General features: G+C 53.8%; 1 protein-coding gene across 2 annotated transcripts; it reads right to left on the bottom strand.

Annotated features, from left to right (window-relative positions):
- Positions 1–939: 939 nt before the first annotated feature.
- LOC146420502 (zona pellucida sperm-binding protein 3-like) lies at positions 940–9,889 on the bottom strand. 2 transcript variants are annotated; one of them, XM_085048204.1, is made up of 9 exons: positions 9,366–9,889; positions 7,340–7,458; positions 6,679–6,782; positions 4,487–4,673; positions 3,382–3,502; positions 2,454–2,545; positions 1,644–1,771; positions 1,307–1,390; positions 940–1,106 (listed from the first exon to the last, which is right to left on the bottom strand). In XM_085048204.1, the coding sequence occupies exons 1-9, from the start codon at positions 9,690–9,692 to the stop codon at positions 979–981; spliced, it is 1,290 nt and encodes a 429-aa protein (XP_084904330.1). In that variant the 5' UTR covers positions 9,693–9,889; the 3' UTR covers positions 940–978. The 2 variants fall into 2 exon arrangements, with proteins under 2 accessions (XP_084904330.1, XP_084904332.1); XM_085048206.1 differs by lacking the exon at positions 9,366–9,889 and adding an exon at positions 9,264–9,330.
- Between the last annotated feature and the right edge of the window lie 3,898 nt (positions 9,890–13,787).

Genomic DNA, 13,787 nt, shown 5'->3' with positions numbered 1-13,787 from the left:
GCAGTTGGGAATGGGGTTGGAATGGGTTGGAATGGGAATGGGAATGGGAATGGGATTGGAATGGGGTTGGAATGGGGATGGGAATGGAGGTGGGAATGGGGTTGGGAATGGGAATGGGAATGGGGTTGGAATGGGGAATGGGAATGGATTGGGAATGGGGTTGGAATGGATTGGGAATGGATTGGGAATGGGGTTGGGAATAGGGTGGGAATGGGTCGGGAATCTTTTGTGGGACTCTAGGAGTCCCTAAAGTGTCATAACTCAAGAGAATAAACTGGATTTCCCCTACAATTAATATTCCAATCTCTCATTATCCTGTCATCATCATCATCATCACCATCCTGCTATTATCCTATTATTATCCTATTAATTTATTCCATCCCTACATTCTTATTTTCCTGGATTCTCCCACTTTGGATTTATTCTTCTCTTACTCCTGATTCATTTTTGCCAAATTCTTCCCACATCCAATGTTCCTTAAAGGAATTTTATAGGGCTGGGGCTGGATTTGGGATCACGGGGCTTGAATGGGGACACTGGGGTGGGATAATGGGATAATGGGATAATGGGATGGGATAATGGGATGGGAAAATGGGATGGGATGGGATGGGATGGGATTGGGATGGGATAATGGGATGGGATGGGGATGGGATAATGGGATGGGATAATGGGATGGGATGGGATAATGGGATGGGATAAATGGGATGGGATGGGATGGGATGGGATGGGATGGGATGGGATGGGATGGGATGGGTACAGTGGGATGGGATAGGGACACTGGGACAGCACTGGTGGCACCAGGACAGGACCGAGGACACTGCCAGCCCCATTCCCTCACTGTCCCCAGAGTGACCACACAGTGACCCCAGAGTGTCCCCACAGTGACCCCAGAGTGACCCCCCAGTGACCCCCCAGTGACCCCAGAGTGACCCCACAGAGGCTGTCGGTCCCTGCAGGGTTTATTGGCAATGTCATCGCTCAGGCCACACTGCGGCCACTCCTGCGCCCCAGGGCCACTGCCAGCACCGCCACGGCCACCAGCACGGCCACCGCCGCCACCGCCACCGCCACCACTGTCCCTGTGCCCAGCGCCGCCGCCTCTGCACCTGCAACGGGACGGGACTGTCACCCAGCGTCACCCAGCCTCACCCAGTGTCACCCAGTGTCACCCACTGCCACCCAGTGTCACCCAGTGTCACTGGGGCCACTGCAGAGGGCTCTGCGATGGGGACTCGGTCACAGATTGTCACTGGGACTGCCACCAAGGGGACTCTGGGAGTGACCCTGGTGGCCCGTGGGGACTCACCCTGGTGGCCCTGTGGCCGCTGTCCCTGATGGTCACTGGAGAGCAGCACTGGCCCGATGACCACGTCAGCTTCGGCCGCGGAGCCTGGGGACAGCGAGGGACAGTGAGGGACAATGGGGACAGTGAGGGACAATGGGGACAGCGAGGGACAGGGAGAGGGGACAGAAAGGGTCAATGAAGAAGCAGCACTGCAGAAGGACCCCCTGTCCCCGCTGTCCCCCCTGTCCCCTCTGTCCCCCCCATCCCTGTTCCCTCCCTGTCCCCTGTCGCTCACCCTGGCTGTCCCCTGCCACTGTCCCCAGTTCCCAGTCCCCTATTCCTGTCCCCTGTCGCTCACCGGTGCCATCGTGTCGCCGGTAGCGGTGTCCCCATGGCTGCGCTGACCGCGGGGACAGCGCGGGGGTGGCGCAGTCGCCTCGCTCACAGCAGCTGCAGATGTCCCTTGTCCCCTCCAGAGGCGCCCAGCTGTGCGGGGAGGGGACAGCTGTGTCACCGGGGGGGCTGTGACACAGCTGTGACACACCTGTGCCACTCCGGGCAGTGCGCCAGCTCAGGGAGTGTGACAGCCCCGTGCCACCCCTGTGCCACCTGCAGTGTCACCTGTGTGCCACCCGGGGGGATGGGACACCCCAGTGCCACCCCTGTGCCACCTGCAGTGTCACCTGTGTGCCATCCGGGGGAATGGGACACCCCAGGGTCACCCCGGTAGATGTGACACCCCTTTGCCACCCCTGTGCCATCCGGGGACTGTGCCACCCTCATGCCACCCGGGGGGATGTGACACCCCTGTGCCAACCCCAGTGTCACCCCTGTGCCACCCAAGGGCTGTGTCACCCTGTGCCACCCGGTGCCACCTGCTGTTCCCACTGTCCCTGTGTCCCTGCTGTCCCCTCTGTCCCCGGGTCCCCCGGGTCCCCGCTGTCCCCTCTGTCCCCTCTGTCCCCATGTCCCCGTGTCCCCTCTGTCTCCTCTGTCCCCTCTGTCCCCTCTGTCCCCTCTGTCCCCGCTGTCCCCGCTGTCCCCTCTGTCCCCTCTGTCCCCATGTCCCCGTGTCCCCTCTGTCCCCTCTGTCCCCTCTGTCCCCTCTGTCCCCTCTGTCCCCGCTGTCCCCTCTGTCCCCGTGTCCCCGTGTCCCCGTGTCACTCACGTGTTGTGGCCGCGGTGGAAGGAGCAGGCCTTGTTGACAGGGTCAGGACTTTGCTCGGCCGGTGTCACCTTCAGGTGGCAGCTGATGTAGATCTGGGGACACAGGGGACAGTGGGGACACCGCGGGGGCACTGAGGGGTTTGGGGTCACCCTGGGGCTTGGGGACATGGCTGGGGACACTTTCTAGGCTTTGGGGTCACTTTATGAGGTTTGGGGTCACTCTTAGGTGTCCCTGCAGGGTTTGGGGTCACTCTGTGGGGTTTGGGGACACTCTGTGGGATCACTGAGGGGTTTAGGGACACAGGTGGAGACATTTTCTAGGGTTTGGGGTCACTCTGGGGGGTTTGGGGTCACTGAGGAGTTTGGGGTCATTGGGGGGTTTGGGGTTTGGGGTCATTCTGGGGGGTTTGGGGTCACTCTCCCAGGTCCCTGCAGGGTTTAGGGTCACTCTGTTCCCTACCAGGTTCCTGAGGTCACTCTGGGATTTGGGGTCCCTGAGGGATTGGGGGTCACTCTTTGGGGTCTCTCTGGGATTTAGGGTCTCTCTCTGTCCCCTACCAGGTTCCTGGGGTCACTCTTTGCGTCACTCTTTGGGGTCACTGTGTCCCCTACCAGGTTCCTGGGGTCCCTATAGGATTTAGGGTCACTGAGGGATTTGGGGTCACTCTGGGATTTGGGGTCACTCTCTGTACCCTACCAGGTTCCTGGGGTCCCTATAGGATTTGGGGTCACTCTCTGTCCCCTACCAGGTTCCTGGGGTCACTGAGGGATTTGGGGTCACTCTCTGTCCCCTACCAGGTTCCTGGGGTCCCTATAGGATTTAGGGTCACTGTCCCCTACCAGGTTCCTGGGGTCACTCTCTGGGGTCACTGTCCCCTACCAGGTTCCTGGGGTCCCTATAGGATTTAGGGTCTCTCTCTGTCCCCTACCAGGTTCCTGGGGTCCCCGGCGAAGCGGAAGGCGTCCACGCGGAAGCGCAGCATGTCCGGCCGTGGCCTTGGGGACACGAAGGCCGAGCTGGTGGCATCTGAGCGTCCGTCCACCAGGCACCTGCGGGGACACCGCGGGGACACCGCGGGGACATCCCCACGGTCACCTAACCGCCCCAAATGGCCCCAAAACGGCCCCACGGGGTCACCAAATGGCCCCAAATGGCCTCAGGTCACCCGTGGAAGTGACAAGGGCTCAGCACCTCCTGTGGGACCCCAAAATGGCCCCAAATGTCCCCAAAGTGTCACCCTGCCACCCCAAAATGGCCCCAAATGTCCCCAAAGTGTCATCCTGACACCTCCAGGGTCACCCTGCCACCCCGAAGTGGCCCCAAATGGCCCAAGCTGGCCCACGGAAGTGACCCCTTTCTGTGACCCCCAATTGTCCCCAAATGTCCTCGATGTCCCCAAAGGTCACCCACTGGAGTCCATAATGGCACAATGGGGTCGGATGAGGTGTCACCACCCCCTGACCCCAAATGTCCCCAAGCTGCACCAAAATGTCCCCAAATCTTCCCCAGATTTTCCCTAAGTTGTCTCCAAATTGTCCCCAAATGTCCCCAAAACTGTCCCCAAAATGTCTCCAAACTGCACCCAAATTGCCCCCAAAATGTCCCCAAATCTCCCCAAACACCTCCAAAACAGCCCCAAAATGTCCCCAAACGTCCCCAAATCTCCCCAAAACTGTCCCCAAAACATAACAAAACTGTCCCCAAATGTCCCAAAAACATCCCCAAATTGTCCCCAAAGCTCCCCAAATGCCCCCAAAACATCCCTAAAATGTCCCCAAAACATCCCCAAACGCCCCCAAAACTGTCCCCAAATGTCTCCAGATTGTCCTCAAATTGTCCCCAAATGTCCCCAAAATGTCCCCAAATGTCCCCAAACATTCCTAAATGTCCGCAAACACCCCCAAAACTGTCCCCAAAAGTCCCTAAATGTCCCCGAACCATCCTCAGAATGTCCCCAAACATTGCTAAATGCCCCCAAACTGTCCCCAAGCTGTCCCCAGCTGTCCCCAGCTGTCCCCAAACAGTCCCCGTACCCGTTGAAGTCGATGATGGCGTAGTGGGGCGATGCCTCAGCGCCGGGGCTGAGCGCAGCCACGCAGGAATCCACGAAGAGGCGCAGAGGGACATGGCTGCTGGTGGCAGTGCCACCAACCTCGGCCTGGATGTGCAGCACGTCACCCAGCCGGAACCCCGAGAGATCCCGCTCAGCGCTCCAGTCCTCTGGACAGCGGGGCGGGCGGACAGAGATGGGGGAGAGAGGAATTGGAGCCTCAGCCTGATCCAAATCCTCATCCCAATCCCTATCCCAATCCTGATCCAAATACTGATCCTCATCCTGATCCTCATCCTGATCCTGATCCTGGTCCTGATCCTGATCCTTATCCCAATCCTCATCCTGATCCCTATCCCAATCCTGATCCAAATACTGATCCTCATCCTGATCCTGATCCTGATCCCAATCCTGATCCTGATCCCAATCCTCATCCCAATCCTCATCCCAGTCCCCATCCTCCTCCTCATCCTGATCCCAATCCTGATCCTGATCCTGATCCTGATCCTGATCACAATCCTCATCCTGATCCCAATCCTCATCCTGATCTTGGTCCTGATCCCAATCCTGATCCTCACCCCGATTCTGATCCCCATCCTCATCCCAGTCCTCATCCTGATCCTCATCCTGATCCCGATCCCAATCCCAATCCTGATCCTGATCCTGATCCCGATCCTGGTCCTGATCTCCTTCCAAATCCCAACCCCGATCCTGATCTTGATCTCAATCCCGATCCAAATCCTAATCCTGATCCCAATACTGATCCTGATCCCAATCCCTATCCTGATCCTGGTCCCAATCCTGATCTTGATCCTTGTCCCAATCTTGATCCCAATCCCAATTCTGATCCTGATCTCAATCCTGATCCAAATCCTAATGCTGATCCAAATCCTGATCCAAATCCTAATCCTGATCCCCGTCCTGATCCCAAGCCCAATCCTGATCCCGATTCCAATCCTGATCCCAATTCCCATCCCAAAGCTGATCCTGATCCTGATCCCAACCCTGATCCCAATCTCAATTCAAATCCTGATCCCAATCCTGATCCTGGTCCTGATCTCAATCCTAATCCTGATCCTGACCCCAATCCCCATCCCAATCCCAATCCCAATCCCAATCCCAACCCCACTGCAACAGCTGGGGCTGGTGAGGGGTTCGAAGGAAATGGGGGAATTCGGCCTGATTTGGGAACAAAGATGGGACATTCCATGGGAAAGGTTATGGAGATGGCACTGGGAATGCTGGGGAATGCATGGAAATGGGGAATTCCGGGTGATCTGGGAATGGGAACAGCAGCATTCCATGGAAAACAGGGAATTCGGGGTGCTCTGGGAATGGGGGAATCCCATGGAAATGAATGCCCAGGGTTCCCAAAAAGTGGGGAAATCCTGAAATTCCCAATCCCATGCACAGTTCCGTCCCGGGTACTACTGCCAGGACAATTGGGAATCCAAAGAGTCAGGAAAAGGGAAAAGGGAAGAGGGAAAAGGGAAAAGGGAAAGGAAGGGAAGGGAAGTTTCAGGAAAGGAAAGTTTCAGGAAAGGAAAGTTTCAGGAAAGGAAAGTTTCAGGAAAGTTTCAGGAAAGGAAAGTTTCAGGAAAGTTTCAGGAAAGTTTCAGGAAAGGAAAGTTTCAGGAAAGGAAAGTTTCAGGAAAGGAAAGGAAAGTTTCAGGAAAGGAACGTTTCAGGAAAGGAAAGGAAAGTTTCAGGAAAGTTTCAGGAAAGTTTCAGGAAAGTTTCAGGAAAGTTTCAGGAAAGTTTCAGGAAAGTTTCAGGAAAGTTTCAGGAAAGGAAAGTTTCAGGAAAGTTTCAGGAAAGTTTCAGGAAAGTTTCAGGAAAGTTTCAGGAAAGTTTCAGGAAAGTTTCAGGAAAGTTTCAGGAAAGTTTCAGGAAAGTTTCAGGAAAGGAAAGGAAAGGAAAGGAAAGGAAAGGAAAGGAAAGGAAAGGAAAGGAAAGGAAAGGAAAGGAAAGGAAAGGAAAGGAAAGGAAAGGAAAGAGGAAAGGAAAGGAAAGGAAAGGAAAGGAAAGGAAAGGAAAGGAAAGGAAAGGAAAGGAAAGGAAAGGAAAGGAAAGGAAAGGAAAGGAAAGGAAAGGAAAGGAAAGGAAAGGAAAGGAAAGGAAAGGAAAGGAAAGGTTCCCAGAAATCCCGGAATGGCCAGAGTTCCCGATGCTCACCGTTCATGAGGCGCAGGGAGAACAGGAGCTTCTCCTCGCTGGCCAGAGCGGAGTTGAGAGGAGCCCAGGTGGGGCGAATGGCGCCGCTGGTGACGTTGTCCCGCCTGGGAAGGGAGCGGGATTATTGATCGGGGTTATTGATTGGGATCATCGATTGGGATCATTGATCAGGATTATCAATGGGAATTATCAATTGGGATTATCAACTGAGGTTATCGATGGGGATTATAGATTGGGATTATCGATCAGGATTATCCATTGGGATTATCAGTCGGGATCATTGATCGGGATTATCAATTGGGATCATCGACTGGGATTATCAATCGGGATCAATGACCAGGATTATCGATCAGGATCATCGATTGGGATCATCGATGGGGATCATTGATCGGGATTATCGATGGGGATTATCGATTGGGGTTATCGATCGGGATTATCAATCGGCATTATCGATCGGGATTATCAATGGGGATCATCGATGGGGATTATCGATCGGGATCATCTATCAGGATTATCGATCGGGATTATCGATCAGGATCATCGATCGGGATCATAGACTGGGATTATCCATCGGGATTATCCATTGGGATTATTGACTGGGATTATCGATCAGGATTATCGATCAGGGCGGTGGGTACTGCGGGGTCGGGGGCAGGCTGACCGGGGGTAGTGGCACTCGATGGGGATGACGGCAGGGTCACTGCGCACGATCACCGGGTTGCTGCCGGGGCTGGGCGAGTAGCTCAGGAGGGTGCGGTAAATCAGGGAATCCGGAGTGACCTGGGGAAAACGGGATAAATGTCACCGGGAGTGATGGGGGATCCGTGGAAATGGGGGAATCAGGAGTGATCTGGGAATAAAAACGGGATAAAAGTCACCGGGAATGATGGGGGATCCATGGAAATGGGGAAATCCGGCATGATCTGGGGGAAAATGGGGTAAAAGTCACTGGGAATGATGGGGGATCCATGGAAATGGGGAAATCAGGGGTGATCTGGGAATAAAAATGGGATAAAAATCACTGGGAGTGATGGGGGAATGGATGGAAGTGATGAAATCCAGAGTGATCTAGGGTAAAACAGGTTAAAAGTCACCAGGAATGATGGGGGAATCTGTGGAAATGGGGGAATCCGGGGTGATCTGGGAAGGAAAATGGGATATTCCGTGGGAAAATCACCAGGAATGATGGGGGAATGCATGGAAATGGGAGAATCTACTGTGATTTGGGAATAAAAATGGGATATTCCGGGAGCAAGGCCAGGGGGATGGCACTGGGAATGCTGGGGGATCCATGGAAATGGGGGAATTGGGAGAGATCTGGGAATGGAAAGGGAGGAATTCCATGGAAAAGGTCACCCCTCACCCCGGCAGCACCACTGGGACACAGAGGCAGCTTTTCCAACCGGGAATGCGGGGGAAATCCAAGGAAAATGGGATGGGAAAGGGGGTGGAAAACTGAGGGGATGGGAAAGGGGGAAAATGGGATGGAAGGGGGAAGGAATGGGAAAGAGGGAAAAGGGCATGGAAAAGCTCTGAGGGGATGGAAAAGGGGGAAAGGGGGTGGAAAAGTGGGAAATGGGGTCAAAAAGTTGGGAAAAGGGGGTGGAGAAGATAGAAAAGAGATGGAAAAGTTCCGTTCCCAGAGGGTTCAATCAAACAGGAGGGAAAAGGGATTTTCCCGGCGGAATGGGGAAAGCTGCGGGATCAAGGCTCCGGTTTGGAATGGGGAAAGCTGCGGGATCAAGGCTCCGGTTTGGAGGAATTCCCCGCTCATCCCTGCCCTGGAACGCTCCCGATCCCGCTCTGCTCCCCATCTCGGATTGCCCTGAACACCTGGGATGCGCGCAGCCCCGGGAGCTGCTCCAGGCGGGAATTACGAGCGGAATCCCGGGATCAGGATCTCCCTGAAAACCTGGGATCTGCAGGAGCCCAGGGAGCAGCTCCGGCTGGGAATCCAGGGCAGAATCCCGGAGGGAATCCCGGGATCCGGACTCACCTGGATGTCTCCCAACACCCCGGGAAGCTCCAGGCGGGAATCCCGGGATCGGGACAAGGACTCACCTGGATCTCCCTGCAAACCCGGCAAACCTCCCCCGGGAGGAGCTCCATCCAGCTGGGAATCCCTGGAACATTCCCGGTGGGAATCCCGGTGGGAATTCCGGGATCAGGACTCACCTGGATCTCCCCCAACACCCCGGGAGGCTCCAGGTAGGAATGCCAGGATCGGGACAAGACTCACCTGGATCTCCCCCGACACCGCAGGAGCCTCTCCAGGCGGGAATCCCGGGATCGGGACGGGACTCACCTCCCTTAACACCCGGCAAACCTCCCCCCGGAGGAGCTCCATCCAGCTGGGAATCCCGGGCACATTCCCGGTGGGAATCCCGGGATCAGGACTCACCTGGATCTCCTCCATCACCCCGGGAGGCTCCAGGTAGGAATCCCAGGTAGGAATCCCGGGATCGGGACGGGACTCACCTGGATCTGCCTTCAAACCTGGGATTCCAACGACCCCCGGGAGCCTCTCCAGATGGGAATTCCGAGCAGATTCCCGGACCGAATCCCGGGATGGGATCAGAACTCACCTGCATCTCCCTTCCAAGCTGGGGAAGCTGCCCCGGGAGCCTCTCCCTCTCCCATTCCCGCTCCCATTCCCGGCGGGAATGGCGCCCCAGCCCCGCCCTCACCTGGACGGTGCTGCCGCACTCGTGCAGCCCGGCGCTGAAGGTGACAATATTCCGGGACGGATCCAGGCGGGAATGCTGGCAGCCCGCCGGGCCCAGGCTCAGGTCGGCGGCGCTGACCAGGCGGCCGTTCCCGAAGAGATCCCTGTGCACCGAGACCACCAGCTGCGACTCCTGGCACTCCACGGCCACCGGGATGTGGGGTCGGGAGCGGGGATCTTCCCCCCAGCCCCAGGCGGTGCCGTCGCGCTCTCCCCACTCCCAGAGCGGCGGCGACATGGCCGAGGGTGTCACCCGCAGCAGGAGCAGCAGGAGGATCTGGGAGCGCATCGCGGCCGATCCCCAAAAATCGGGATTTCTGGGAAGCGCGCTGGTTTGGGGATGGGTTTGGGGAAGCGGCGGCTCCCGGCGGGTTTTTATCCCGGCGGGAATTTCCCCCCCCGCCCCTCCCTCTGCCGGGGTTTGGGGACCAAGGGCAGCCCGAGGGGACAGCGCGGCATTTCCGCGGGGATTGTTTGTCCATCCTTGGAGCCGCGGGGAGTTGTTTGGGTTTCCCGGCTGATAAGGGGAGCTGCAAGGCTCCGCTGGTCCCCCCGATCCCGAATTCCGGGCAGAGTCAATCCCAGGCAGAATTCCAGGGATAACTCAGCCCAGCACCCCCGGAAAGCTGTTTTTTTTATCCCCCCAAAAAAGATGAGATTTGGGGTTTGGATCATCGGGAATGACGGAGACCTCACCCCAAATTCCAGAGCCCAAATCCCTCATTTTTTAAATCTCTCCCGCTTATCCCTTTCCCTGGGTTTCGAGGAAAAACAGGCAAAGCTCCTTAAAAATCAATCCCAGGGATTTTCCAGCCTCGTTCCTAACAATCCTCATTTTTCTGGAGTTATTTAATAAACTTTGTTATCACAATCCTGACTTTTTAATGGAATTCCTGTCCCTCCCTTGGGATGTTCTCCCTTTTTCCCGGGGATGCTCCGTTTATTCCCAAATCCCAAATCCCTCTCCGGCTTTTTGGGATCTCCCTGGCCAACCTCAGGCACAGCGGGAACCCCCTGGATTTTGGGAATTTTTTTTCCAGCTGGAAAAGCCGAAAAACTCCCCCAATTTTCCCAGTTCTGGGAAAACGCGGGAAAACAGGAGGTTTGGGGGACAGGCGGCGATCCCGAGGGAATTCCCGCTGCGCTTGGACTCCACATTCCCAACAATAATTTCTGGATCGCTGTCACCCCTCCGCTTCCAGGGACTTCCCGCTCATCCCTACCTCCAGGATTGTTTTTTTTCCATGTTTAAAATACCTTGGAGAGGCACCGGCCGAGTGGAAATTCCCGGAATTCCAGCGGCTGAGCCTCTGCGTCAGGGAGATAAGGAGCCGCTGGAATTGCGCGGCCCGGCAGGAATCCTTGGATCCAAGGATTGGCGGGAGAGGCCTCTCCTCATCCCTGAAAACAAATCCGGGATTTGGGGCGTTCGGGGTTTGATCCCTGCGGGAAAAAATCCCTCAGGATGGATCCCGGAGGGGAAATTTTGGGGGAAATTCGGGTTTTTTCCGTGGAAAAATGGATTTCTGCCTCTCGGTTTGATCCCAAACAAAGCCAGGAAAGAGCAGGAGAGGAATTTTCGGGAAAAGCAGAGCTCGGGGAGTCCCTGGAAAACTCCAAATCCAGGTTTTTCCCACCCCGTTTTCCCAAAAAACCGAATTTAAAGTCCCAAAATCCTTGGAATTCTGCCCGGGAAGGAGCTGCTGGACTGGGATGGAGGCTCTGGGAATTCCAAGGGTTTTTCCTCATCCCAAATGTCCTTTTGGCAGGGAATTTGGGCATTCCCAGGGTTTGGGCTTCAAAAATCCCTCTGGATCCCAAGGGATGATCCCAAAAAAACCTGGGAAAGGTGCGGATCGGGAAGGAATCCATGAGGAAAATGTCCCAGAATTCCCAATTTGGGGCCTAGGAAGGGATTGAGGAATTTTTTTTTCCCCAATCCAAGGGTTTGGATCACCAGAAATCCTGAATTCGGCCAGGAGTTCCATCCCAAGGAATTCCAGGTGGGGTTTTCCCGGGATTTCTGCCTCCAGGAGTGCTGGGTGCTGCTCCAGCTCCATGGAATTCCTGGAAAAACCCCTGGAATTCCAACGGCAAGGAGCAAATTTCAGCTCCTCCCGGGGCTCCTTTTCCCATCAATCCCCCAATCCCAAACCCCTGGAATGCACAGAATTCCTAAAAGAATTCCTAAAGCTAAACCCCAACCTCTCCCAGCCCCTCGTCATCCCAGGATTTTGGGGACGGAGTGGAAAAAAGCTGGAATTCCACCCCAAAAAAGGAGGGAAAAAAGGGGTTCAAATGGGATTTCTGCCCCTCTCGGGAGCAGAGGAAATTCCAAGCGCAGGAATTCCAAGGATTGTTTATCCCTGGCGGCCAAGGCTGGTGGGATCCAAGTATTCCAAACAATCCTTGGGATTCCCGGGGCTGGAATTTCCCCACTGCCTCCTTCCCTCATCCCAAAATGGAATTTATTTCTTTTTTTTTTCCCCAAAAAAACGACTCCAGGCAGGAGCGGAGAGACTCGGGATTTTCTTGGATTCCTGGAATTTCCGGCAAATCCACGGAAAAATGAAAGAATTCAGGGATTCATCCCAAATCTCAATCCTGACGGGGATTTTTCCAGGAATTCCCAAATTCTGGGAAAAGCTCCTGGAGCGGGATGAGGTTGGATAAAACTCCAGGGATGGGGAAAGGGGAAAATTTGGGATTAGGGAAGGGAAATGATTGGGGAATGTTGGATCTGTTTCATCCGGGAAGAGTTTTTCCCTTTTTCCAGAGGTTTTCCTGGTAAAAATTCCTGGGAAATTCCTAATTTCGGATGGGATTTTGGGATTCCTGCGGATCCAGAATTCCCAGGAGGCAAATCCAGCCCCAAACCCGGGAAAAATCGGGAATGTGCTTCCAGCCAGAGCTGGGATCCCAAAGCTCCCTTTTTCCCGGGATTTCTGAGCCTCTGGATCGGCCGTGGATGAGGAGAGATCCTGCAGCAGAAATTCCCTAAAATCCCCAAAAAGTTCTGCAAAATTCTACAAAATTCCACAAAATTCCACACAGTTCCCACAAAATTCCCACAAGATTCCCCCAAATTTTCACAAAATTCCCAGAAAATTCAACAAAATTCCATAAAAATTCAACAAAATTCCCCAAAAATTCCACACCATTCCACCCAAATTCCACAAAATTCCACAAAATTTCCCCAAAATTCCACAAAATTTCCCCAAAATTCCTCAAAATTCCTCAAAATTCAAAAGAAATTCCCACAAAATTTCCCCCAAATCCCAAAATCCAGCCCCATTCCCATGGGAATTCCCACCAGGCCGCATCCCTTTGGAACGTCGGGAATGAGTTTGGATCTTCCCAGAATTCCCGAGGATATCCCGGGAGTTTTCCATGGGAATTGGGCTGGGAAAGGCTGCGAGGTGATCCCAATCCTCCCATCCCGACTGGGAATTTCCATGACAAAAATCTGGGAATTTTGCCATCCCGCCATTCCCGGTTTTCCTGGGAATTCCCAGGGTGGCTCCGAGAGATCCAAACCCTTGGGAATTGCGGAATTCCATGGAAAACGGCGGGATGAGCTCATCCCAGGGTTGTTCTTGGAGTGAAATTCCCGAGAAAAATCCACTTGGAATCCACAGAGCGAATTCCTTCGGCACGGATTTAGCGGGATTTCCCAGAAATTGCCGGGAAACGGAAGGAATCCATGGAAAAAACCGTTGGGATTTCAGAATTCCATGGGAATTCCCGCTTGGAAGTGGAGGATGGAATGGCATGGGAGATCTCCTGGTGTTCCCAAAGTCTGGGATCACCGGGAATTCTGGGATTACCGGGAATTCTGGGATTACCAGGAATCCCAAACTGCTTTGGGGTCAGGAATGGAACCCCAAAAGTGGTCAATCCCATGGAATTCCGGGATTCCAATCCCAACCCTGGCAGGTTTTGGGGTCACCTGGGGTTGGAGGAATCAATCGAAATCAATCAATCAATCAATCAATCAAAAATCGATTTTAGAACTTCCCACCCTTTATGGCATTTTTTAATTTTATTCCAGTAACTTTGGGGGTTTTTTACCATTTAGAAATATTTTTAAAAATTTTTTTCTTTAAAAACGATTTCCAATTTTTATCGTTTATGAGACTTTCAAGGTTGGGGGATTTTGAAATAAATAAATCAATCAAATTCCCGATTTTTGCAATTTAAGACATTATTTAGGCTTTTTTTTTCTATTATTATTTTCCTTTTTCCGCTTTATGATTGTTAGGGGATTTTAAAAAATCAGATTTTTATAATTCACGATATTTTAAGGTTTTTTAAAAAAAATAATGGGTAATTTTTGCAATCCATGAAAATTTTTAGGGTTTTTTCCCTAAATCATAATTTCTAA

This window comes from Lichenostomus cassidix, unplaced genomic scaffold (assembly GCF_008360975.1).
Source record: "Lichenostomus cassidix isolate B80296 unplaced genomic scaffold, HeHo_3.0 HiC_scaffold_583, whole genome shotgun sequence".
Lineage (NCBI taxonomy): Eukaryota > Metazoa > Chordata > Aves > Passeriformes > Meliphagidae > Lichenostomus > Lichenostomus cassidix.
This window is presented reverse-complemented; position numbering and strand designations above follow the sequence as displayed.